This window comes from Salvelinus sp. IW2-2015, linkage group LG1 (assembly GCF_002910315.2).
Source record: "Salvelinus sp. IW2-2015 linkage group LG1, ASM291031v2, whole genome shotgun sequence".
NCBI lineage: Eukaryota > Metazoa > Chordata > Actinopteri > Salmoniformes > Salmonidae > Salvelinus > Salvelinus sp. IW2-2015.
Window position 1 is genome coordinate 34,747,894 of NC_036838.1, and position 27,845 is coordinate 34,775,738.

At 42.7% G+C, this 27,845-nt stretch overlaps 1 protein-coding gene across 1 annotated transcript; it reads right to left on the reverse strand.

Annotated features, from left to right (window-relative positions):
• Nucleotides 1-1,765: 1,765 nt before the first annotated feature.
• On the reverse strand, nucleotides 1,766-26,370 carry LOC111966323 (prostacyclin synthase-like). The gene is made up of 10 exons (XM_023990863.2): nucleotides 26,029-26,370; nucleotides 25,039-25,162; nucleotides 24,090-24,265; nucleotides 18,467-18,616; nucleotides 8,721-8,848; nucleotides 6,667-6,848; nucleotides 4,932-5,085; nucleotides 4,127-4,308; nucleotides 3,425-3,576; nucleotides 1,766-3,068 (listed from the first exon to the last, which is right to left on the reverse strand). Exons 1-10 carry the CDS (start codon nucleotides 26,151-26,153, stop codon nucleotides 2,918-2,920), a joined length of 1,524 nt encoding a protein of 507 aa, XP_023846631.1. The 5' UTR covers nucleotides 26,154-26,370; the 3' UTR covers nucleotides 1,766-2,917.
• Nucleotides 26,371-27,845: the final 1,475 nt, after the last annotated feature.

Here is a 27,845-nt window from a genome sequence, read left to right on the forward strand (position 1 = left end):
AGAAAGAGTGGGAGGCCCCGGTGCACAACTGAGCAAGAGGACAAGTACATTAGAGTGTTTAGTTTGAGAAACAGAGTTCCTCTGTCCAGTGTCTGTGTTCTTTGCCCATCTTAATCTTTTATTTTAATTGGCCGGTCTGAGATATGGGTTTTTCTTTGTAACTCTCCCATAATGCGCAGCTCCAGCCACAGGACAATGCCGGCCAGAGTGACGGATACAAGGACGAGGAGCGGGCCGGTCCGGGTGGCAAAGATGGAAATCACGGATGTCCTCCACCAGAACCCAACCGCTCCTCTGGACTGTACCCCTCCCAGTCCACCAGGTACTGTAGCCGACCCCCACGACGTCGGGAGTCCAGTAGGGATCTAGCGGCATAGGCGGGCCCTCCCTCGACATCCACGGGGGGTGGAGGGGTGTCGTGGGGGACAGCCTCAGCCAGGGGACCAGGAACCACCGGCTTGAGTAGGGAGACATGAAACGAAGGTGAGATGCGGTAGTCACTGGGGAGCTGTAATCTATACGTCACATCACTGACCCTCCAGAGAACCTTGAACGGCCCCACAAACTGGGGGCTCAGCTTCTTGCAGAGCAGGTGGAGTGGGAGGTTCTTGGTAGAGAGCCATACACGATCACCAGGATGGAACACTGGAGTCTCACTGTGGTGGCGGTCTGCCTGCTTCTGACAGTGGATGGTGTGCTGGAGTCTCACGTGAGCGTCGCTCCACACTTCTGCGTACCTGAACCATTCATCCACCGCAGGAGCGCTGGTCTGGCCCTGGGTCCACGGAACCAGGGCCGGTTGATAACCCAGAACACACCGGAAGGGAGTCAGCCCGGTGGAGGAGTGACGTAGCAAATCATTTTTTCTATTTTCTACATTGTAGAATAATAGTGAAGACATCAAAACTATGAAATAACATATGGAATCATGTAGTAACCAAAAGTGTTAAATATATTTTAGATTTTAGATTCTTCAAATAGCCACCCTTTGCCTTGATGACAGCTTTGCACACTAGTGTATACATATATATTTTACAAGATTTACAATCTTGGCAAGGTAGTTGCTTTGGTGTCCCCTGCAGTAGGCATGATCAACGGCCAACATTTAGTACATAATGATGACAGGTCTACTCTGGAAACCGCAAATAATGATATTGACCACTAAGTGCTCTATTTAAGCAAACAACGAAGGCTTTCATAATCAAATAAGACATTATTTAAGAAATATTTTTAAAAATCACACCATTTAAATCAGAACAAAGTTTTGAAATGTATCCATTTAGCGCAATAAGCAACTTTTATGTACAGTAGCTTACTAGACTATAATTTGCACAAACCAGACTAAATATTAGTATCATCATTAACCAGTATTTTGTGGGAAAAGATCTAAGCTAAAGGTATTTTACAAGATTTACAGTCTTGGCAAGGTAGCTGCTTTGGTGTCCCCTGCAGTAGGCATGATCAATGGCCAATGTACATGATGACACAAAAACATAAGAGAACAAATCAAGCAGCAATCATGGGGTTCAACAGCACCATCGTGCACAAGAGAGAGCAGGTGTCTATGTTACATCATTACTATGATATGCCTTCTATTGTATTTTATACCCTATTAGGCTATTATAACAAAGTTATACAATCTGGATATGAGGGTCATTTGCGGGTCTCCAAAGTTTGTCATTTGAGGAACCCTCATTGCACTTGGTACAACCAACGATGTGTACAGTACAAACCTAGGATGACTGACAGGGGGCGCTTTATTGAAGAAACCTCACAGTTATCTTGGTACTCCTCAATTGTACAAAATATTTAGGAAGCAATAGGAATGCATTTATTAATGTCTACATTCGTTTTTGACACCTTTATTCTGTTACAGACGCCTTAACGCATACTTTGAAATTATATTATGTGAACTAAACATTTAAAAAAAGAAAAAAAATGTTAAAACATTTTCCTTAATGTATTTTCTTTAGAGAGTACCAATGTTACTGTCCCCACTACAAACAACAAATACTTAAATACATGTCATTTTGTCCTTTTAATTAAAATACTGTAGAATTCCATTAATTCCTATGGAGGACTGCTCCTACTAGGGAGTGCCAATATGGCCGACCGGTGGTTTCCAAAGCCTCTCAATGGGCAATACATTGCTTCAGCAAGCCAGGGTTTATATACATCATTGGCTACAACATGCTTTACAATTGTAACCTCTTTGTACATGCATAAGCTTACCACTCAATGTTATGCTGCTGGGATCCCCAGAAACCTGTGAGAGGGATATGGACTCAGTAATGTAGAGTGACTAAAAAGTAGGTCAGCTCTTATTGGTCAACTGGGCTATTAATTTATTTTCAAATGACATATAAATCTAAACTTTCCATTCACTCTGCCCCCGACCAGCAGGGCAATGTCAGTGTAATGAATGTGTGGTTAGCTCTGTTTAGAGAGTGGCCAGCCACCCCATTACTCTCAAAGCATCTACCAAATAGTTCTCTGATGCAATGGACACAACTGTCATGAGACTGGAGGGGATTTATGACACCATTTAATCACTGGGATAAGCTCCAAATTGTTGTGAACATTTAAAAATATATATCATTGTAATTAGGTGGGGCAAGAGTTTATATGGAAAGCACTTTAAACACTTGGGGCTGGTTTTATTGAGCCAAGCTAATCATTGATACAGCATATTGTATAAACAAAATAGTGAAGAACAAAAACAAACACTTTAAAGTGAAATATATAAATTATAATTCAAGATAAATAGCACAATAACATTACACTGTACATTTGTGTTGTTACAAAAATACATACTTTATATTGACATATATTGACTTTATATTGACATATGTCAAACACTTTGATATGAGCATAAATTGATGTCTGGTTTGAGAGATCTCCGCACCCCTCTCTGTCTTCAATGTGACCGTCTAGGTTTATATCTGATGGCCAGGTCTCCTTCAGGCTGCAACATTCCAAACCCATAGCGACTGGTGTTCACCTCTGGCATCTGAGCCTCTGGATCACACAGCTCCAGTTCTAGATGAGACAGCACCAGGTACACAAACCTGAACACACAGAGAGAGACACAATAGGTAAGTTGTTGACATAATACATTACAAACGTGTCTAAACTGTAACATTTTCTATTTGCATATACCAGTTTTTGCATACCCCATTTGTATTTTCCTTTGGAATGGGATATTTGCATAGCAGTGAAATTCATCTCACTGGAACCCAATCTTGCATAGACACCTGGAGGAGTCTGCGTAGTCACAAACAGCTGCTAAGCCTTCCATCTCCCCAAATCAATTGTCTGTCCCAGAATTTAGTTTGTCCCTGACTCTGGTGAGGTGGGGACCTCTGACCCCCTCCGACATCCTCTGCCCTCCCCTAACACCCACAGGGAACACTCAGACACTCACTGTCTGATTGAGCTGATAGCAAAGCGTTTTCCCACACAGCCATTGGTGCCCGCGCCCCATGGCATGGTGTAGTACTTGAGCCGTCTCCCTCCTTTAAAGAAGTCCTTCTTCACAGAGCCTTCCTGGTTGAGGAAGCGGTCATACTTGAATCTCTATGACACGAAACACAGGGAGGTAAAGCAGTGAATCCAGCTCATACTGACAAATGATGATCAAACATGACCGTTCCCTCACGCTTCCTGCAACACGCAACCATATCATATCACATGGCAATATTAGCCTATTATTTCAATTTCCCTGCATATTCCACTAATTGGATGGTACTGTAGGGTGGAGAAGGACAACAGAATGACACAGCCGTGTAACTAAATCCCTTCCCACGCCTATTAGCCGTGTTTGTTTGTGTTCCTGTGCCATACAGGCTAATCCTGTAGTGGTCCAGTGTTACGGGTTTAACCTTTTCTCCCTCTCCATCAGTAATCGAGGGGCACTTTAGAAACTGTGTAGGTGTGCTTCCTCCTTATGTAAACAAATGTCAATGATTATTACTGTACCTTATCTTCAACCTGTGCTATACAATTAATACAACTAGTGTTGTATAGGATAGACAACATGCGCAGATGGACTTGAAACTAATCTTTATTGTCCATTAATTAGGGAGCTATTCTTTGATAATGTGGGAGGGACAAGCGACATCCATACCTGTGGTTCCTGGTGGATCTCAGGGTCCATCTGAGGGCTAATGAATGGGAACAGGCACACTCTGTCCCCACTCCTGAGTTTGTACTCCTGCCCATCGGCCATGTGCAGGGTCTTTGCCTGCACTACCTCTCTGGTAATGAAGGGGGCAGCACTGAGCCTCAGCGTCTCCTCTAAGGCACTGTCTGGGATTGGGAGGGCAAAGAAAAGAAGAAGATGAACACTAATGTACACAGACTCATTAGGCATATCAAATCAAATTGTATTGGTCACATACACATATTTAGCAGATGTTATTGCGGGTGTAGCGAAATGCTTGGGGTTTTGTAGGGGTTATGTCCTCATAATAGATTCACCAAGGTCATTCTTATTTGATGACTCCCTGCAGAGGAGTTACACATTAAAAAGGGCTAGTCAGGTTACTATATTCAGGTTAGTGTCATTATTTGCACTAGAGGTTAGACCACCTGTTGATGGTGACATGGGAGCCATTAGCTAATTGAGAGCATCTTTCATAGTCTGAGCAGGTGGATCTGCCCTGGTCTTTTAGTCATTGAGCTCATTAGGGTCTCAGGGAAAGACTGTGTGGCCACTCGCCTGGGAACAGTGTGTATGTGTGTGTGTGTTGTATGTGTCTCTCTTTTCAATTTTCCTCTCCCCCTCTCAGCACCTCTCCATCTCTTTTTCCCCCTCCCCTCTCTCTTTCATGATTTTAAACAGAAATACCCTGTTCATTAGGGTACATGTGCCCATAGGGATGAAGCTCCTTGTCTTTGTGCAGATGACCCATGAAACAAGAAACCCTCACCAAACACAGGTGTGTGCTGTAGCCTGTCCAGTAGGGGACACTGTACTGAGTCCTGCCCTGAGATCTTGCTGAACTCCTTCTTCACCGCCCTCATGGCCTCAGGATTGGTCAACAGGAAACCCAAGAGCCAGAATGCAGCAGGTCCAACATTACCCTGGCCACAAATGAAGATTGATATGAAGGCAATGACAGTGAGTTCCCTCTCTGGTAGTTCACAGAGAGATTGTACAGGTAGCAATTATGTAATCGGAGAAGAGAACATTACACACTACATGACAGCTCTTATTATTTTCTCTCATAGTCGTGTAGTTCACACAAAGGGCAACCAACACTTGTCTGTACAGTTAAATCCTTTCCTGTCAGGAAGTAAGTGCTGTAATGGCTTACTTCAAAAGGAAATACATTAGACACCAAACAGATACTCAATATGGAGTGTTTGAGGGCACACTGGCCTGTCCATGGCCATCTCTCTGTGTTTGTACATGACTGGAAAGACCACTGAATTTACATTGCCTCCAGACCAAACAATGTTTCCTATGTAATAAACTGCACAATATACAATCTAGGAGTTGTATGCAATATAATACCACAAGGAGGAGACTGGGTTTGGTGAGGATATTGTTGGTAACACCTTTTGTTCTTTACTAAATTATTAGGGTTACTGAAAAAAAGGGAACTGAAAGATGGCAATCAAGAGTTACATGATGATGGTAGATCATGTGTCTGTGGGAAATGTTAGAGGCAGTTATCAGTTCTCAATGGGTGAAGTAATGTCTAAGCAGCAGGGTTGGGCTCATTGAATTGACCCCAACCCTGCTAAGCAGAGTGTACTCAGAATGTACTTGAAGACATCTTTGTGTTTACAGCCTACTTTTTCCATCTTGGGATTCCAAGGGTTCATTTCGCTGACATCATACACTTTTCTCTACATAAAGAGGCTACCAGTGCACTCTTGTGGTAAAGATGAGTATTAAACTCATGTCTGTCTTTCTGTTGTGAAATACTTATTAGAGCAGGAGGAGCAGACTGCAGTGTCACTCTGTGACAACAATTCTAGCACGGAGGAGAAACACAGCTTGAGACAATCCCACTGAGGCCATGTGTAGTTGAAGGCCACTGGGACTCGCAGTAGTCTAACATAGAGATAATATATCTGCCCTCTCTGAGATAACAACACTAAAATAAGGTCTAACCGTTCTGGGGTTTTTCCATACACTCCAGTGGTTGAGAATACAGCATTAGTATTCATCTTAAAGCACTGCACGGGCTCGTAATTATTTCTAGTCTTTCAAGAATAATCACTTATTATAAAACGATTCTACAATGGTTGGACAAGGCGTAAAAGGTGTGGCAGACAAACAGGCACAGTAGAATCAGAATTTGAGAGGCACACTGTGTTGAAAGCTGAATTTGACAAAGGGTAACCCTAACCAATCGAGACTAGCATCTGACGTTGGCATGTGAGCGTCTTTGTATTGGAACATTGTCATGTTTAAGATGGCTGCTAGCCAGAAGGGTGTGCTGCTAAATAACTTGGTGTCATTGTTGGCCCACCTCCAAAAAGCTATTGAATAGAAAGGAATTTTTCTATCTATGTGTGTAATGGAACAACAGGGATTTTCACCAATCATTCATGAGACCTGTTCAGAACAGCTTTAAATAGCTGGGCGGCCCTTGCTTTGTAACAATGACAGAACTCACAGGGAGGTGAGTTAGGGCATTGAATGTGACTGACCTGTGTGGCCCAGAGCTGCAGCAGCAGGGCTCTCCTCTGCGTCTCCTCGTCAGCTCCCTCCTCCTGCAGGAGGTGCCTGTAGCATCTCAGCCAGGTGCTGGACCCCGAGCCCTCACCCAGCCCCGCCGGGGCCAACAGCTCCCACAGACGCACCCGCACACTCTGGGCAGTCCTCTTCTCCTCTGACAGACAGACAGACACCCATACAAAAACACACAGGCAAGACAGGTGAGTTCAGAGTAAACACACACACACACACACAACCACACACACAACACACACACACCACACACCACACACAACACACACAACACACACACACACACACACACACACACACACACACACACACACACACACACACACACACACACAGGTTAAACAGAGTTAATGTGATTAGTGCCGTGAAAAAGTATTTGCCCCCTTTCTGATTCTCTCTATTTTTACATAGTTTTACTGAATGTTATCAGATCATCAACCAAAACCAAATATTAAATAAAGGGAACCTGAGTGAACATATAACACAACATTTGGATACTTTTTACATTTATTTAATAAATAAAGTTATGCAGGAGGAAACCTGGCACCATCCCTACGGTGAAGCATGGTGGTGGCAGCATCATGCTGTGGGGATGTTTTTCAGCAGCAGGGACTGGGAGACTAGTCAGAATCGAGGAAAAGATGAACGGAGCAAAGTACAGAGATAGATCCTTGATGAAAACCTGCTCCAGAGTGCTCAGGGCCTCAGACTGGTGCGAAGGTTCACCTTCCAACAGGACAACGACCCTAAGCACACAGCCAAGACAACGCAGGAGTGGCTTCGGGACAAGTCTCTGAATGTCCTTGAGTGGCCCAGGCAGAGCCCAGATTTGATCCTGATCGAACATCTTTGGAGAGACCTGAAAATAGCTGTGCAGCGACACTCCCCATCCAACCTCGCAGAGCTTGAGAGGATCTGCAGAGAAGAAATGGGAGAAACTCCCCAAATACAGGTGCGCCAAGCTTGTAGCATCATACCCAAGAAGACTCGAGGCTGTAATCGCTGCTAAAAGGTGCTTCAACAAAGTACTGAGTATAGGGTATGAATACTTATGTAATTGTGATATTTCAGTATTTAATTAATACATTTGCTAAAATTTTTAATTGTCTTTATCGGGTAGTGTGTGTAAATTGATGAGGGGGAAAAAAACTATTTAATCAATTTTAGAATAAGGCTAACGTTAAAAAAATGTGGGAAAAGTCAAGGGGTCGGAATACTTTCCGAATGCACTGTATTTTACTAATGTAAATGAGCATGACATAAAGATGAAGCAATGAGTGAGTCATGTGACATGAAACATCAATGATATCCACATGCCATATGAATGGAAAGAGGTGACAGTAGTGACACGGGTGGGGCAGATACTATCAGAAACAGGAGATATGTGGTAGTAAGTCTGGAGGTAAAAACATATACAGTATGTATCGTGAGAGAAGAGTAAAATAAGAGATAAGGGAATGAAAGGGACAGGTGACAGTGAAATGGTGAGAGAAGACTAGGTGTGTCAGGTGACATCAGATAGAGCCTGTATAAAACAGGTGTGAGAGTGAGAGGAGACGACATAGCGACCATGAGTAATATGCCAGTGTGAATCGGAAATAGGATTCAAACATATGACCCGCTCAGATAAAATAATTCACTGCAGCGATCGCACCATGGCAACCAAGAAACAAACCTAAAGTCCTTTCACTGATGAGGTCACCACAGTGAGTCCATGGACAAATGACATATCACAAACAGCCAGACGACTCAATGATACAAAAAGCTGAGTCATATAAAGTCATAATAATACAGATTGAATTCTCCCTCTATTCAATCTTTATAATACATTCAAAATTAGGGTAAAACATTAAATCTATAATACCACATTCAAAATTAATTGAGCCCTAAGATCGGACACAATTACTCTTTATTTTTATCAACTCCCACATCCATCTGCCATTGTACTTTTACACAGATTTAAAACCTTGTGGTTCATAATGTTTCTTTCAGAGACCATGCTTCATTTAGTCACCTGGTTTTAGCGTGGTCCTCGCCATTTTGGTCAGGAGGTTGTCAAACGTCCGGTACTCCGCGTAAACGTCAATGGGGTCTGTTCTGTTACTTTTCTGCTCCCCTTCGAAATGTGTGAGGTACCCTGCCCTGAGGGAGAGAGAGTGGGTAGGTGAGTTTGTGGGTGTAAGGTAGAATGTTGTCTCCCTAGTCAGACAGGTTGCCTCCCACAATGTAACAATGTTCCGGCATGTTACCTGAGGTCTCAGATATACAAGACTAGGTGGTATGCCAAACAAACAGAGCTTGCTAGTTTAGGTAGCAATTACGCATAGGAAACCATGTCAAAGAGTAGTCATTACATTGATTGAAGTTGCCTTAAGTGATGGTTAAGATTCATTTCCTATCGATGTCCTCCCACTTAAGGTCAACAGGTACTCTTCCTGTGTTCCACTGCTCACCCACCTGATTAGTGTTCACAGCGTGGGCCTTTACTAGTATAAACTTCTCTCACGCGAAAAGTAGTAATGGTTACATTATCTGCTTCGCATTAGGACGCTGAGTGTTTAAATGACCAACTCAAACATCTCTGGCATCGCTATAAATAAAAAGCCTTCTACAGTGTGTAGGCGTGGAGAGTGCTACAGGAAGGGCTGCCTAGAAGCATAGTGTTTGTGTGAGGGAGGCTCAAATAAGCATGGGTGGCACTGCTCTTTCATTAGATGCCTCTTACGTGCCACTCAACATTCTTCTTGGTGTATTTACAAACAAAGTGGCTCGTGGAACGGGCTTGTGCGTAAACTGTTTATCCCAGGTGTTTGACGAAATTAGTTCGCAGAATGATTGAGGTATGAGTAAATTGTTAGAGTAATGTAAACTGATAAGGTAAAATTAAAAGTAGTAATGGGAAAATGGAACAGTAAAAGTATATATAAAGACCCAGATTGGGCACCAAAGAGACCCAGTAAAGTGATGGCAAAGAAATTTGGTAAGGGGCTACTGTGTCAGACAGAAGATTGGACAGCATGGACTGACCCTGCGAAAGATGCTGTGAAGTTTGAAGAAGAGGTGAGAGCAATCATTGCCATGTATAACCCCCCCACCTGTGAAAGTGAGGAAATGCCCTGTCGGTGTTTGAAGTTCAAGTGGAACCAGTGTAAGGTAGGTTGGAACAGTGATGCAACCAGAGCCAACCGTGCTGACCAACTCATTGCTGTGTTTGATAATGTAAAGACAACATACCCAAAAGCACACAGACTGGCAGAAATACATTCCACCATGATGAAGGCCGATGAGAGCTTTGAGGAATATCAGGAACGAATGGAGAATATCTTCCTCCACCACTCTGATCTGACACCTGACCAAGAATGATATGGCAGCCTGCTGTGCCATGCCGTGGTTACTAGCCTGCGACAAGACCTGAAGACAGCTGTGACCCATACATGCATTTGCTGGGAGACAAAGACCCTAGCTGATGTCAAACCTTAAATCACCCATGCAGAAAGACAGATTAAGTGAAAGAACTCCAAGACTGGAGCTAAACTACACGCTGCACAGTTTATGTTTTTCGCTGGAGGAAGAGGATACCGTGGAGTTGGAGGTCAAGGATGATGCTGAGAGAGGAATGGGAAGAGGGCGAGGAGTGCAAGGCGCCTCTGGAGGAAGAGACTGGAGCTGCTACAACTGTGGCAAGCCAGGACATTTAGCAAATAAAATAAAAATGTATACAACCGTGAAATGCTTATTTACAAGCCCTAAACCAACAATGCAGTTCAAGAAATAGAGTTAAGAAAATATTAACTAAATAAAAGGAACACAAAATAACAATAACAAGGCTATATACAGGGTGTACCGGTACTGAGTCAATGTGCAGGGGTACAGGTTAGTCAAGGTAATTTGTACATACAGGTAGGGGTAAAGTGACTATGCGTACATAATAAACAGTGAATAGCAGCAGTGTAATAACAAAGGGGGCACTACCCGCTGTAGCGCCTTACGTTCGGATGCCGGGCAATTGCCATACCAGGCGGTAATGCAACCGGTCTGGATGCTCTCGATGATGCAGTTGTAGGACTTTTTGAGGATCTGAAGACCCATGCCTCTCCTGAGGGGGAAAATGTGTTGTCGTGCCCTCTTCACAACTGTCTTAGTGTGTTTAGACCATGATAGTTTGTTGGTGATGTGGACACCAATAAACTTGAAACTCTTGACTCGAGAGGGCCTGTTCGGCCCTCCTTTTCCTGTACTCCACGATCAGCTCCTTTGTCTTGCTCATATTGAGGGAGAAGTTGTTGTCCTGGCACCACACTGCCAGGTCTCTGACCTTTTCCCTATAGGCTGTCTCATCGTTGTCGGTGATCAGGCCTACTACTGTTGTGTCATCAGCAAACTTATTGATGGTGTTGGAGTCATGCTTGGCCACGCAGTCGTAGGTGAACAGGGAGTACAAGAGGGGACTAAGCACGCACCCCTGAGGGGCCCCCGTGTTGAGGATCAGCGTGGAAGATGGGTTGTTGCCTATCCTTACCACCTGGGGGCGGCCCGTCAGGAAGTCCACGATCCAGTTGCAGATGGAGGTGTTTAGTCCCAGGGTCCTTAGCTTCGTGATGAGCTTTGTGGGCACTATGGTGTTGAACGCTGAGCTGTAGTCAATGAATAGCATTCTCACATAGGTGTTCCTTTTGTCCAGGTGGGAAAGGGCAGTGTGGAGTGCGATTGAGATTGCATCATCTGTGAATCTGTTGGAGCGGTATGCGAATTGGAGTGGGTCTAAGGTTTTTGGGATGATGGCGTTGATGTGAGTCATGACCAGCCTTTCAAAGCATTTCATGGTTACCGATGTGACTGCTACGAGGTGGTAGTCATTTAGGCAGTTTACCTTCACTTTCTTGGGCACATGGTGGTCTGCTTGAAACATGTAGGTATTACACACTCAGTCAGGGAGAGGTTGAAAATGTCAATGAAGACACTTGAGTATTGGTCCGCGCATGCTCTGAGTCTTTAGCTCGGTGCGGATGTTGTCTGTAGTACATGGCTTCTGGTTGGGATATGTACGTAAGGTCACTGTGGGGACGACGTCGTAAATGCACTTATTGACGAAGCCGGTGACTGAAATGTTATACTCCTCAATGCCATTAGATGAATCCCGGAACATATTCCAGTCTGTGCCAGCAAAACAGTCCTATAGCATACCATCCGCGTCATCTGACCAGTTCTGTATTGAGCGAGTCACTGGTACTTCCTGCTTTAGTTTTTGCTTGTAAGCAAGAATCAGGAGGATATAATTATGGTTAGATTATCCCCCCAAAAATGTTTACCCTCTGGTTGCACATGCGACATGCTGGTAGAAAGGATGTAAAACGGATTTAAGTTTGCCTCCATTAAAGTCCCTGCCACTGGGAGTGCCGCTTCTGGATGAGCATTTTCTTGTTTTCTTAGGGCCTTATACAGCTCGTTGAGTGCAGTCTTAGTGCCAGCATCAGTTTGTGGTGGTAAATAGATGGCTACGAATAATATAGATGAAAACTCTCTTGGTAGATAGTGTGGTCTACAGCTTATCATGGGGTACTCTACCTCAGGCGAGCAATACCTCAAGACTTCTTTAAAATTAAACATTGCACACCAGCTGTTATTGACAAATAGACACACACTCCCGCCCCTCGTCTGACCAGACGTAGCTGCTCTGTCCTGCCGATGCATGAAAAACCCAGCCAGCTCTATATTATCCATGTTGTAGTTCATCCACAACTCTGTGAAACATAAGATATTACAGTTTTTAATGTCCCATTGGTAGGATTGTCTTAATTGTAGATCATCCAGTTTATTTTCCAGTGATTGCACATTGGCCAATAGGAAGGATGGTAGTGGCAGTTAACCCACTCCCCGACAAATTCTCACAAGGTGCCACGATCTCCGCCCCCTGTATCTCAGTCTTTTCTTCATGTAAATGACAGGGATTTGGGCCTGGTCTCGGGTAAGCAGTATATCCTTCGCGTCGGACTCATTAAAGAGAAAATCTTTGTCCAGTTTCAGGTGAGCAATTGCTGTTCTGATGTCCAGAAGCTCTTTTCGGTCATAAGAGACTGTAGCAGCAACATTATATACAAAATAAGTTACAATGTGAAAAAAAAGCACATTTGGTTATGAGACCGTAAAACGGCAGCCATCCCCTCCGGCACCATTATCTCAATGGGACTGTCCTGGTGATGGAGATGACCAGGGTGAATGGGAATGGCCAGGACTGCCTGAAGATGTAAGGGTTGGAAATCCCTTTGGTGGGAACAAACATAGGATGAGGTGGAAACAGAAGAACACTCTGATGATGAAGAACCACATGCTAGATGTTGAAACTTACCACATTGCTGAAAATCCCCTGATAGAAATTGAAATACTTGGCCAGAAAATTCAATTCCTAGTAGACACTGGGGTTGCTATCTGCCCCTCTAAATAAAAAATCTGTACTCCTCCGACTGCCCTGTCAACCTCCTGGGAAGAGATCTGATGTGCAAGATAAATCTGACTGCTGCATGCACTGCTGAAGGCTTGTCCCTCCGTTCCCCTACAAATGAGATATACCCATGCATGTCCCAGTGTTATTATGCCTGGCATTTGAACGATCCTGAGGTGGAAGGTGAACTACGAGAGATCACTTACCTCTCCACACCACTGTGCATGGGAGGTCCCAGAACATGTTCACTGCACAGCAGCGGTCCGCTCGTGTGAAGAAGACCCTGAATATCAACAAAGATGGACAAAGCAGAAAAGCAGAATGGAAGTGACAATTGATGGAATATACTACGGTGAGGAATTTACAGGTGCCGGAGTTTTGCTGTCTGATGTACAGAGAGCACTGTATGAAGTAACAGGTGCTGTCCCACACTGTAGTATAAAAAAGAAATTGGGGGGGGGGAGAATGTAGCGATGTTGACCCTTGGATGAAGAGTGTGATGACAGCCACTGATTGGGTGGCCTGGGAAGGTGATGGGAAGTGGTCACCATCAACAGCAACCTTTTTCTCCTTTCTGGGCTACCACCCGAACGATACCAAAGAAATAACCTATTCCTACAGAGAATATGATGGTTGTGTCTCAAGATAACTCCCACATACTATGGCTGGATGAAGTGCCAGAACAGCTCTGGGCTGTCTCCAAGATTGATATTGGGAAGATGAGAGGTGCCACCCCAGTGAAAGTTGTCCCGAAGAATAATCACAGACCATATAAAAATCAGTACCATCTCAGCAAAGAAGCAGAAATGGGTATTATTTCCATCCATGAGACCCTGGTTGAAAATGGGTCTTTGATCTCATGCCCAAATTATCTGTGTAACACCCCTATTTGACCTGTTAGGAAGCCATTTGGTGAATATAATTTTGTGCAAGATCTTAGAACAGTTAATGATGCTGTTCACGCAAGAGCACCCTTGGTGTTGAACACAGTTACTATTATTCCCCAAGTTCCCCCAGGCAGCTATTGTTTTTCGGTTATAGTTTTGGCTAATGCATTTGTCAGCATCCCTGTTGACCCTAGGTCACAGTATTGGTACTCTTTTCCGTTTCTTGGGGAAACAATTACTTGGACAGTGATGCCACAGGGCTACGTTGAATCACCTGCCGTTTCTGCCCAGGAAATGGCGAGGAACCTGGAAGGTTGTATTGCCTCTGGATGTAGTACTGTGGTTGAATACGTTGATGACCTGTTGGTCTGTTCCCCATCTGAGGAAATATGTCACGAAGATACTAAGGCATTGTTGATTTTCTTAGCTGAAAATGGTCAACGTTTTCCCCTCTAAGATGCAGTTATGTAGAAGTTCTGTTAAATATTTGGGTCATGACATTATTTTTGATGGTCACGCCCTCTCTAAAGATATTGCCTCAAGCCTAAAGTCCCTGCCTAAACCTGTTACTAAGCAGCACATGATGTCTCTGTTGGGAGTGGCTGGATACTGCCGCCCATGGTTGAAAGACTATGAGGAGACAGTACAGCCTCCTCAGGATTGTATTTCGAATCAAACTTTATTTGTCACATGCCAAGACATTCATGGCAGAAAGATGTAAATGTCTGAAGTGGTGGAATGGACCCCTGAGACTGAATTAGCCTTGATTAAGTTAAAGCAGGCTCTACTATTGACCCCCTGTTTAGGGTTTGCCTGACCACACCAAACCATTCCATATTTTTGTCTCTGAGAATCATGGGTTTATGTCTACTGTGTTGACACAGTACCAGGGAGTTGGCTTTAGGCATGTGGGATACTACTCTAAGCATGAAAATATGTACTGTGCTTAACCCATTGACCATTGAGATGGACTGTAGGAAGCAGAATAGGAAGCAGCCAGCTTGGCTGCACAAAGACGTTCCTCTTTTGAATTCAGGAACGACAAGGGTGAACCTTTAGTAGGCTATGCGGTTGTCACCGCTGTTCAAACTGTGGAAAGTGCTAGACTTCCCCCTCACTTGTCTGCTCATGCAGCAGAGTTATTTGGTTTAACCAGAGCATGTATGTTAAAGCTGATTGTGCAGCCAAGCTGGCTGCTTCCTATTCTGTTTCCCCTTTCTACAGATGGCAGCAGTTCCTGTTCCCATTAACCTCTTCTCTCCTAATAATGTTGTTGTTTTGCAGGCAGCAGCTGATGCGACTGAGATAAGGCGGTGGGCTGAACACTGCCACAAGGACACCTCAGGTGTATGGCTTGATGATTCTAATAGACCTGCCATGCCCCATTGTACTTTCCAATACCTTGTTAAATTGTCACATGGTCAAGACCATGTGTCAAAAGGTGTTTGCAGAATTATTTTGTAAGAAATGTGTGATCTGTATGACTAATAATGTTGGATGCAGCATTTCAGTATCCTACGCGTCCAATCCCTGGCCAGAGGGCCCCTTTGAGCACTTGATGATGGACTTCATTGAGTTGACCCCTTGTGAGGGGAACAAGTATTGTTTGGTGATTGTTGACATATTTTCAAAATTGATTGAAGCTTTTCCTTTCAGGAGAGCTACAGCAGCAGCTGTGGCAAAGGCTCTTCTGAGAGAGATCATGCATACCAAGGTGGGGTCTGCCGTCAAAAGTCTCCTTTGACAATAGTTGACATTTTGTGGATGAGATTGTTCAGTCCCTGTCATAGGCTTTACAGATTGATTTGAGAAACCATTGTGCCTATCATCCTCAATCTGGGGATGCGGTAGAACGGAAAACCAAACCCTAAAAAAATGATTGATTAAACTGATTGGTGAAACAAGCCTGACATGGGTGAAGGTGCTTCCATTGGCACCGATGAGCATGAGAGGCAGATCCCACACAGTGACTGGTCTCTCTCCCCATGAGGTGCTGACACGGCAACCCATGAGAATGACTAACACGCCATTTCCTCAAAAGAGGTTGCCATTGCAGGGAATGAAAGAAGACTTGGGAGCATACTGAGTCTCACTTAACAATGTTCTTAAGACTCTTCCCACAGGTGAAGGCTTCTCTGCCCAATCTATCAGGAGGAACTGAGCATTGTCAGTGCCCTGACGACTTCATGGTGTTGAAAGACTACAGAAGAAAGAGCTGGAAGGATCCTTGTTGGACAGGACCATATCAGGTTTTGCTGACCACCCCGAACTGCGGTAAAATGTTAGCTGAGAGGGACACCTGTATTCATGTCTCGCACTGCAGACAAGTTCCTGCCCCTGAGGAGGATGGCGGGAGTCCCATCCCTTAGGCTGTGTGGCCTTCCTGGATCTGCACCATTGTGCTGATTGGAACCATTGATTGCCCTACAGTGACTGACCGTTCAGGTGAAGATGAAAGTCCCGAGCCAAAGGGACCACCGCAGACTCAGAGTAGTGGTCCAGAAGGAGAAGTCAGCCAAAGGAAAACTGAAGTAAAAGGTCAAGATGAGGGAGGGAATCTGTTCCTCTCTCGAGCTGGAATGATGGCAAATGTCACCTCATAAAAGACTTCTTGTTGGGTATGTGGGTTGTGTCCTGTGGGAGTTGGTAAGGGTCTTCCATATGTAGGGGTTTCCTTGCAGGGGTAAACGTAACTATTCAACTGTCCTCAAAATTGTCATTGGCCAATTCCCCCCCCCCCAATGAATCCCAACCCCATGACTTGTTTTACGATATACAATGTTATTGTCAGCTTTGTATATCCTAGACCAAACAATTACAGTGACCCACCCATCCCTATAGTAGAATCCCTGGTAGCCCCCTGGTGTATTTGAGGAATTGGGAGTAACCATTTGGGTGAAAATGTTTGTAACTGTACTATGTTGGTGAATGGTAGCAATAACTGCTCTCTTGTAGTACATGATTCTGTTACAGGAGCACCAGGAAATGTGAGTTATACAATTGTTGTTTAAAATAAGTCTATCACACTGAAAGGAGCCCCAAATGGTACCTATTGGTTGTGTGGCAGATTTGCTTATTATAGTTTACCACCTAATTGGTGAGGGACATGTACTGTTGGGTTTGTGGTGCTGGCCATGAGAGTCCTTGGAAACACTGAAACAGAATTGAGGGTTCTGTTCAGAGACTATCATCAGCCGACCACTCATTTTAATAAGTAATCCCTTGCAGATGTCACTCAGGTGCAGACCTTCTTCTCCCAATTCGCTCGTGTTTTGCTGCCCCAATATGGAGTTGCATGTGCCTCAGATCAAATTCGAGATTTGGCTATTAAAGTTGAGAAAATGGAAAATGCTACTGGAGACGCCTTTGTTGTTCTGAATGAGGAAGTAAAAGCACCCCGTAAGGTGGCCCTGCAAAACTACTTATTGGCTGGTCAAGGGGGTACTTGTGCACTGATTGGCGACGAATACTGCACTTTTGTCCCAGATGTGTCATCAAATGTGACTGATCTTGCTAACTACATTGCCACAGTTACAAAGTCTCATTCTGGGAAATCAGAGTGGGTGTTTACTGGTTGGCTGAAAGGCCTCTTTGGAGCTTGGGGCTCCCAGATAGCTCAGTGGGTAATAGCTGGAATCTTTTGTTTGAAGTGTTTGATCATTTTGCTTTCTTGATTTAAGGCCTTTTGTACTTCCCTGGCAACTAGAATCTCAGCAACTATCATGTTCAATGCTACTAAAGAAGGTAATACTGATAACTTGCTGTCTCTCTAGGAACTCCCCTTTCCCCCTACAATTGATGATAATATACAAGAATGAGTTAGTATCCATGTTTGATAAAATACCTGAAGGTTTTAAGTTAGGTTGTTAAACAACAGCAACCTTATAATGTGAAGGGTAATGGGAAAAGTATTAAATATGAAGATGGATTTTTGTCTATTGTATGTAAGAATCAGTATTTACTAAATGCACTCCTGATGATAGACTGAATGTATGTTAAGAAGTAAAATACATTTTTGTTATCACATATGGTGATAAAAGGAGGGAGTGTAGTGGACATTTTTTTGTGTCCTCTGTGTCTCTGCAAATGCATGTAGCATATTGAGTCCTGATTATTGTGTTAGGATGTTCTGTGACTGCTCTCAGGGAAGGGACTGATAGAAGAACAGAAAGGGACACATTGTTACTTTGGCCCAATGCCTAGAAACTGTGTGTGCAAGGTCATTATCAGATTATTGCACCCTGAGAGCAGAGACGCCTAGTTTGTGCATGAGTATAAAGAGTGCTAAAGGGAGAGCATCCCTTCAGAGCTTCTGACAAACTTGTACTTAGAGTATTAAGTTGGTTGTAACCTCTCCAGCCTTGATACTAAAGACCTTTAACTTTAAATCCTTAGTGGTAATTTCCATGACAATTTGAAACCCTCCAAACATACCTGAAGAGAAGACTGTAACAGAAGCTGAAGAGCCCGTCCGTGTTCCAGTCAGTCTGGTTGTGACAGGGCCTCTGGGCTTGCAGCAGCAGGGACTGGAGATGGCAGTGCATAGTGCTGCTCAGGCAGGACAGGCTCTCCCCCTCAAAGTGCCTGAGGACACAAAGGTTTAAGTCAAGAAATTAAGGTCAAGAGAGAGAAACGTTCATCATCAAGACCAAACCTGTAATTCACTCCTACCTAAATAATGTGAAAAAACACCATAAAACACCTGTGGTCCTAGCATTAAGAAACACTATCCTATGTCTGTGTAGTAAACCTGTGTGGCAGGGTACAAAACACTGATACTGTGGATTCAAAATCCACTACACAGAGCCAGTGGTCTATGCACAGTATAGCCAGAAAGTAAGCACTATAGCACTGTAACCAACACAATGACGATATGGCTGAGATAGACTGAGGTAGTTCCACAACAGTGTCACGTTCATTGAAAGGATCGGACCAAGGCGCAGCGTGCTAGGAACTTAAAGAACCCCTCGACAACATTCCGCTGAAAAGGCAGCACGGGAAATTCAAAAATATATTTTTTAAATATGTAACTTTCACACATTAACAAGTCCAATACAGCAAATGAAAGATAAACATCTTGTTAATCTACCCATCGTGTCTGATTTCAAAAAGGCTTTACAGCGAAAGCACAACATATGATTATGTTAGTTCAGAGCCAAGTAAAAAAAAAACACAGCCATTTTCCAGCCAAAGATAGGAGTCACAAAAAGCAGAAATATAGATAAAATGGATCACTAACCTTTGATGATCTTCATCAGATGACACTCATAGGACATCATGTTACACAATACATGTATGTTTTGCTCGATAATGTGCATATTTATATCCAAAAATCTCAGTTTACATTGGCGCGTTACGTGCAGTAACGTTTTGATTCCAAAACATCTGGTGATCTTGCAGATAGCCACAGAAATACCAGAAATACTCATAATAAACATTGATAAAAGATACAAGTGTTATTCACAGAATTAAAGATAGACTTCTCCTTAATGCAACCGCTGTGTCAGATTTCAAAAAAACTTTACGGAAAAAGCATCATCTGAGTACGGTGCTCAGAGCCCAATCCAGCCAAAGAAATATCCGCCATGTTGGAGTCAACAGAAGTTAGAAATAACATGATAAATATTCACTTACCTTTGATGATCTTCATCAGAATGCACTCCCAGGAATCCCAGTTCGACAATAAATGACTGATTTGTTCCATAAAGTCCATCATTTATGTCCAAATAGCCACTAGTTGTTAGCGTGTTCAGCCCAGTAATCCATCTTCATGAGCACTAGGTCCAGACAAAAACTCGAATAGTTCCGTTACAGGTCATAGAAACATATCAAACGATGTATGTAATCAATCTTTAGGATGTTCTTAACATAAATCATCAATAATGTTCCAACCGGAGAATTCCATCGTCTGTAGCAAATCACTGGAACAAGAGCTAACTCTGTCAGGAGCGCGCGTCACGAGCCTGAGACACTCTGTCAGACCACTGACTCATTCAGCTCCCATTCCCCCCTCCTTTATAGCAGAAGCCTGAAACAAGTTTCTAAAGACGGTTGACATCTAGTGGAAGCCTTAGGAAGTGCAACCCCATAGACACTGTGTATTCGGTAGGCCAAGCTTTGAAAAACTACAAACCTCAGATTTCCCACTTCCTGGTTGGATTTTTCTCAGGTTTTTGCCTGCCATATGAGTTCTGTTATACTCACAGACATCATTCAAACAGTTTTAGAAACTTCAGAGTGTTTTTTATCCAATACTACTACTACTAATAATATGCATATATTAGCATCTGGGACAGAGTAGCAGGCAGTTTACTCTGGGCACACATTTCATGCAAAAGTGAAAAAGCTGCCCCCTATCCCAAACAGGTTTTAATAGTGAAACTTACAACAAAACAACAAAGAATCTAACAAACGTGCAGTATTGCAGTGCACAAGGCAACTATACAAAAACAAGATCCCACACCAGAAAGTGGGAAAAGGGCTGCCTAAATATGATCCCCAATCACAGACAACGATAAACAGCTGTCTCTGATTGGGAGCCATATCAGGCCAACATAGACATACAAAAACCCCTAGACCTACAAAACCCCTAGACATACAAAAACCCTAGACATACAAAAAACTAGAGTACCCACCCTAGTCACACCCTGAACGAACCAAAATATATAGAAAACAGAGATATCTAAGGTCAGGGCGTGACAAACAGTGCCCAGCAACAGCATGGTGGGAGGTGAGCACATTTGTTGTATGCACCAGGGGTTGGAAGTGGTTCAGGGAACAGAACAGAAAACTGGAAAATAATGACATTTTTCAAGGAACAGAAACTGAACCTGGAATGAAAGTGATCCATACTATTCCAGAACAGAACCGTTATTTTAAAAGCATGGGAACTAGTATACTCACAGACATCATTCAAACAGTTTTAGAAACTTCAGAGTGTTTTCTATCCAATAGTAATAATAATATGCATATATTAGCATCTGGGACAGAGTAGAAGGCAGTTCACTATGGGCACGCAATTCATCCAAAAGTGAAAATGCTGCCCCCTATATCAAAAAGTTAAAGAAAAAAATAAGCAAACACATTTGGTGTTTGGCATGTGGGAGAGTCCCCAAACATATGGAAGGAGGTACTCTGGTCAGATGAGACTAAAATTCTGCTTTTTTGGCCATCAAGGAAAACGCTATGTCTGGCGCAAACCCAGCACCTCTCATCACCCCGACAACACCATACCCACAGTGAAGCATGGTGGTGGCAGCATCATGCTGTGGGGATGTTTTTCATCAGCAGGGCTTGGGAAACTGGTCAGAATTGAAGGAATGATGAATGGCGCTAAATACAGGGAAATTCTTGAGGGAAACCTGTTTCAGTCATCCAGAGATTTGAGACTGGGCCGGAGGTTCACCTTCCGGCAGGACAATGACCCTAAGCATACTGCTAAAGCAAAAATGTAGTGGTTTAAGGGGAAACATTTAAATGTCTTGGAATGGCCTAGTCAAAGTGGTATGACTTAAAGGTTGTTGTACACTAGCGGAACCCATCCAACTTGAAGGAGCTGGAGCAGTTTTGCCTTGGAGAATTTGCAAAAATCCCAGTGGCTAGATGTGCCAAGCTTATAGAGACATACCCCAAGAGACTTGCAACTGTATTTGCTGCAAAAGGTGGCTCTACAAAGTATTGACTTTGGGGGGGTGAATAGTTATGCACACTCAAGTTCAGTTTTTTTGTCTTATTTCTTGTTTGTTGCATCTTCAAAGTGGTAGGCATGTTGTGTAAATTAAATGATACAAACCCCCCAAAAAGTCCATTTTAATTCCAGGTTGTAAGGCAACAAAATAGGAAGGGGGGTGAATAGTTTTGCAAGCCACTGTAGGTACTCACATTTTCCATGTATCCATCATGAGGTTGCTACAACCATAGCCTATGAACGAGTTTACAATGTAGGTGAACAGGTCAAAATATTTTTTTGTAATCAAGGTGACAGACAGTGACTGTCACGCCCTGACCTTAGAGATCCTTTTTAGGTCTCTATTTTGGTTTGGTCAGGGCGTGAGTTGGGGTGGGCATTCTATGTTTTTGTTCTATGTTTTCTATTTCTATGTGTTTGGCCGGGTGTGGTTCTCAATCAGAGGCAGCTGTCTATCGTTGTTTTTGATTGAGAACCATACTTAGGTAGCCTTTTCCCACCTGTGTTTTGTGGGTAGTTGTTTTCTACTTTGTGTCTGCACCAGACAGAACTGTTTCGCTTTCGTTCTCCTGTTTGTTGTTTTTGTTCGATGTGTTTTTTTTTGATTAAATCATGAACACTTTAAACGCTGCACCTTGGTCCACTCTTCCTTCAGCCATCGAGAACCGTTACAGTGACACATTCAGTACTGCCTTGTACACTCTTGCCTGCATCTAGCTGATCTAGGGTGTAATCATTAATCCAACAATTGCAAATGTGATTTTCTATTGGACAAATTTATGTATGTTTATCCCCGTTTTGTTCCGTTTGCTTCCATTTAAGAAACATTTTACAACAGAATTGGCTGATTGAATACACCTCTGATCACACGCAAACAGAGTTCACTTTCATAGCAGCCACATTAAAACAGCATGATCACTTTGCTCATTGTATATATATATATATATATATTTGCTTCTCACAACTATCTACACACTCTCCTCCTCTCAACTTTTCCCTTCGCTTGTGGACTTCAGTGCACAACACATCAGCTGTCTGACCAGGCAAAAAAAACTTTCCAAGCCAAACCTTCATATCATGACCGCTAACTGCTACACACAGCCTACATCGTTGTCACGTCATAGTCAACATAGCTACTAGAACTAACGCGTTAGTAAACCCACTACAATCATGCACTACAGTGTAAAGTCAGAAAGCAGTTACACCGGTGGGCGCCGATGGCAATAAATTAATAAAACTTAAAGCCAGCTAGCTAACATAGCATCCCTTTCTGTTTGAGCCGGGTGTTTGAGTAGGCTAAACTAGCTAGCTGCATTCGCTAGATAAGTGAAAGTAAAAAAAAAAAATAGGGCCAAATATAGCTAGCCAAATCTCTCTCGCAAGAAATTAATTTGTTCAAAACTGTTTCTTTCTCTCTCTCTTTGAGTCAACTACTCACAACATGTTATGCACTGCAGTGCTAGCTAGCTGTAGCTTATGCCTTCAGTACTATATTCATTCTCTGATCTTCTGATTGGGTGGATAACATGTCAGTTCATGCTGCAAGAGCTCTGATACTGTAGGTTGGAGGACGTTCTCCGGAAGTTGTCATAATTACTGTGCAAATCTATGGAAGGGGGTGAGAACCATATGCCTCCTAGGTTTTGTATTGAAGTCAATGGACCCAGAGAATGACAAAAGCTAGCTGTCCTCAGGCTACACCATTGTGCTACCCTACAGAGTGCTGCTGAGGCTACTGTAGACCTTCATTGCAAAACAGTGTGTTTTAATCAATTATTTGGTGACGTGAATATATTTAGTACAGTTTTATCAAAAAATGATAACTTTTTAAATATTTCACTATTTTATTTTTATGAAATTCACTGAGGAGAATGGTCCTTCCCTTCTTCCTCTGAGGAGCCTCCATCTGGTGTACACATATGTTGCAGATGTTATCGCGGGTGTAACGAAATGCTTATGTTCCTAGCTCCAACAGTGCAGTAATAACCAACAAGAAAAGTTGACTAGGAGCTAGGAACAGAGTGTCCATGCCTGTTGTCGCGATCTTGCTTACCAACTTATGCTGATGGTAGTGATATCTGTGATGGTTGATGTAGTATTCCCTGGTCCCAGACACCTCTCTGTCTCAGGGAGGGAAACATTTTGATTTAGACTACGGTGGAGCCAGGCAGCAACTTTACACACACACAGTTGTGTATTATACCTGTGTAAGGATCCAGTTATTGGCTGGATAATGCTGTCCTCAATTGTCTTATTTAAAACATGTCATTTTGAACTCTGACCATATCAATAGGCATGTGGAGCTGTTTTTGGGCTGGCCCACATAAAAGATTGAGTGACACTGTGCTAGGGATAACGATAGGGACGTACTGTTTCATCATGGCCTTCTCTACAGCAGGGTTGTGATGGGGGAGCCGCAGGCTAAAGATCCTGTCCATGAGAACCTGTGCATAGCGTGTGAAGTCCAGGGACACAGAGTCCTCTATCACAGCATCATAAGAGCTGGGGTCCAGCAGCACTGTCACATAACGTCCAGCCACACGCACCTACACACACAGACACAGACACAGACACACAATTAATAAGGGTGACACAAACAAACACTCACCCTGAATGGTGAAGAATTGAATCTACTGTAGATGTATTCGAGAATTAAGGCAAGAACAGATGATCAGGTTAAGGTACATTTACGTAGATGATATTGAGGATAGTGTTTTATATCCTCCTGAGACCCCAAAAAAGTGTTTGGGGTGAAAAGAAAACATTACTAAGATTGAGATTTTGTAAAATATTGTTATTTATCTTTTATTGTAAGTGCAAAATTGTTATCTGTAACGGTCATTAGGACGTAAATATGAAAACATTTAACATTACAGTCAATGGGTAAAGTAGGTGAAAAACATAGTTGCGGCATCCGGTTGTCCACTACAGAGGATATTTCTTTATAAGCTCTTATTTAATGTGAAAAAAAATATTACACAGTACTGACAACTCACTTAACTATTCCTGAGATATTCACTTACTAGAAAACAAGTTGAATATCAAAGTCGCAAAAATAATAATTACACACTTCTTTTCAAATTTCTATAAAATGTTCTAATTTTGACAGCAGCCATTTTTTTAGGAACCAGGAAGATAAAGTTGTCAAAGTCACAACCTCACACATGTGACATCATTGAAAAGCCCAGAATGTCATCTCAAAGGGACAACAGGACGTAATACTGTGGCTTGTATGGCCTTAGAGATATGGACAAAGAATTGATGTCCACTAGAGAACAAACATTTATTGCTGGGGTCAGGAGGATATTGCCACTCTTACCGTGAAGATATCGCCATGCTTCACCTTCATACGGGTTAGGAACTTGGCAGCATCTCTTCCAAACTCAAGGGCATGGCCTAACCATGGAATAACTCCTTTATCTAAAGGTGGCTCTTTCTCTGACCTGTATAGAAAATAACAGAATACAATTAATTTTGAACAGCTAATATTCATACCTATATTTGTTCATATCAACATTACTGATTGCACATATTTTGTATTTTAATATAGTGACTGTACCCATACATCAATTGAATCAATATTTGCATGCCTGGCTCTTATCAGTACATTGTGTAAYACAGCTGTGTGTAAAATATATACAGCTTTTCCAGGAAGTTTTAAAACCAGAACTCTCCCAGTAACATTTAGAATAGAACAAGGCCATCAGTTCCTCACAACCAAGGATACAGCAACAGGGATGAAAACAGATGTGCCTTCATGAACCTTTGATACAAAATCTTTGAGACACGCAAGTTTACATTTAACTAGCCAGCAGAAATAGTCCTTAAATCGACAGAAGTTTCAAAGCCTGGCTGTTTAACCAAACTCCAAACACAGCGTTGAGTGGGAGGATAAATTGTTATTTAACATGCCACTAAACTAACAGATTAAGTAATGTTGTTTACTTCTTATAGTAAATCCCTTGKTTTTTGGTTAAACTCAGAATTATCTAAATTGTGCCTCTCAAAAATGATTGACAGGCGACAGCTCATTTAAATATATCGCTCAATACAACTATGATATTATCAAGATCTATTTAGATTATTTTAGGTTTATGGTAAATACTACTTTATGGTGGGTTAGTTTATGATAGGTAGGCAATACATATATTAATAAGTAGGCTACACAAATATGCGCACAGGTGAAAACAAGTTTGAAAAGGCTACAATACAGTTTTATACAAAAAGCATGAATGCTATGTTCAATGTATGCATTGCAAAAGTAGAAATTAGCTCGAATAAAGCAGTGATTTTAGAAAAGGGTACTCACCTAGAGCGTTTCGAAACAAGTATGAATAAGATCAGGATGCCCTGGACAATCAAAAGTATCGTCCAAATCATAGCTCGTAGTCTTGACAGAATTACATGCACGTTGGTGCGCAGCAGTGAAAACATATGAATAATTTAAGACGACAGAGTCCACCTGATATAATGCTGTTTTATGTCATCCGATGACGGCGTTCCAGGGTGTTCCCCGACCTCACCCTGCATGTTTCCTCATCCATCTTCCTATCCGCAAGAGCTCACGTAGGACGCCTTAAAAGCCAATTTATGCTTGATCCGAAATTGTGGACGGAGGGTGTGACGCAATTGCAGAGTTTCTGGAGGCATGCAGAGGCCAAATCAAGCTCTGTAGCGCATTGCTGCGCGCCTCTCAAATGTAACAATGTGGAGGGCTCAGTATAGCTCCACATTGAGATTATTGGTTGACAGTAGGTGTGGGCGGGAGGTCCTGTATAAACACAAACTCACTTCCTTGACAATAGCTCTGCAAAGCGCCAAAAGTATGTTTGCTCTGACTTCTGCGGACGCCGCATGCAGTAAATGCTGTATGGCCACTGAAGATGACAATTGACCATGCAGAGCCTTTTAGTGTGCAGTTCACTAAAGATTGGTTATTTTTGAATTACTCTTTTTACTGACTGAGAGTCACGACTCCTTCATTTTAAAGCCAGGCGCCATATGGATGGTGTGAAGCAATTGCGGAGCCTCCGGAGGCATGCATAGGCCACATTGAGCTCTGTACAATGGCGAGGACTCTGTATAGCTCCGCATTGACACAAACTCACTTCCTTGACAACTTCCTTCACAACAGCTCTGCTCAGCAAAGCACAATAAATATAAATGTCCTGACTTAAAGCCAATTTATGCWTGACCCATTGTTTTTTTGCTCAGAAAACTTGGGGGTCCAAATAAAACCACCCCCGTTGGCCTGCGGGCCACCAGTTGGGGAACCCTGGCCTATGGTGAACGACATGTGAATGAGAGGCTCATAGAATCATTACTCTCTTGAGTTTTCAGTTCATCGTTTGCCAGTAGGGGGGTCCTGCGTGCTCTGGGCATTACTGACTCAAATGAATGAAAAGATCAGAGTCAGTAAAAAGAGCGGAACTTCCCATCACTAGTAGGACTATGACTAGATCTATTTTCAGATACATCGATGCCTAAACAAAACCAACCAACAAACCCACGTTTGATTGTATCAGATTAGGTTTAATAAAATCAATACAGAATGATTACATTCCACTGATGAAGTGTCATCATGGATAGCCTCAATAAATTACACTGTTTACTAACATGTTATTCAAGTCAACATTATTAAACTGATATTTCAATCAAGTAATAATTAATGTTCCTAGTCAGTCATATTTAGATAAAGCTTGCATGAGAACATAGTCACTTCTATTTCAATTCCGGATATGATACGATCATGGTGATGTGTGAAACTCCCAAACTTAAAATAAGGTAGACTTGTCACACTATCAATGGTGTATCTGTTTTGCAACAGCAGCAGACATAACAGAGGGGTTTACTACAAAGCAGGATCAATGAGTTAGCCAGCTAACTTCGTAAACATCCAGAAATAACTGTTGATTTTCTGATTCAACAAGACAGATAAAGTTCTATGAGTTTTTGATTGTTGAGTCAATTAGACCATGCCAATTTCAAGCTTATCTTTTTTGTTAAATCCAAAGTTATTTCAGAATATTTAGGCAAGTTGGCTGACTAACTCCTTGATCTTGCTTTGTATACCTCTCTGATGTAAAGATGAGACACCTTTGTCATTGTTTGTGCAGCTGGGTGATA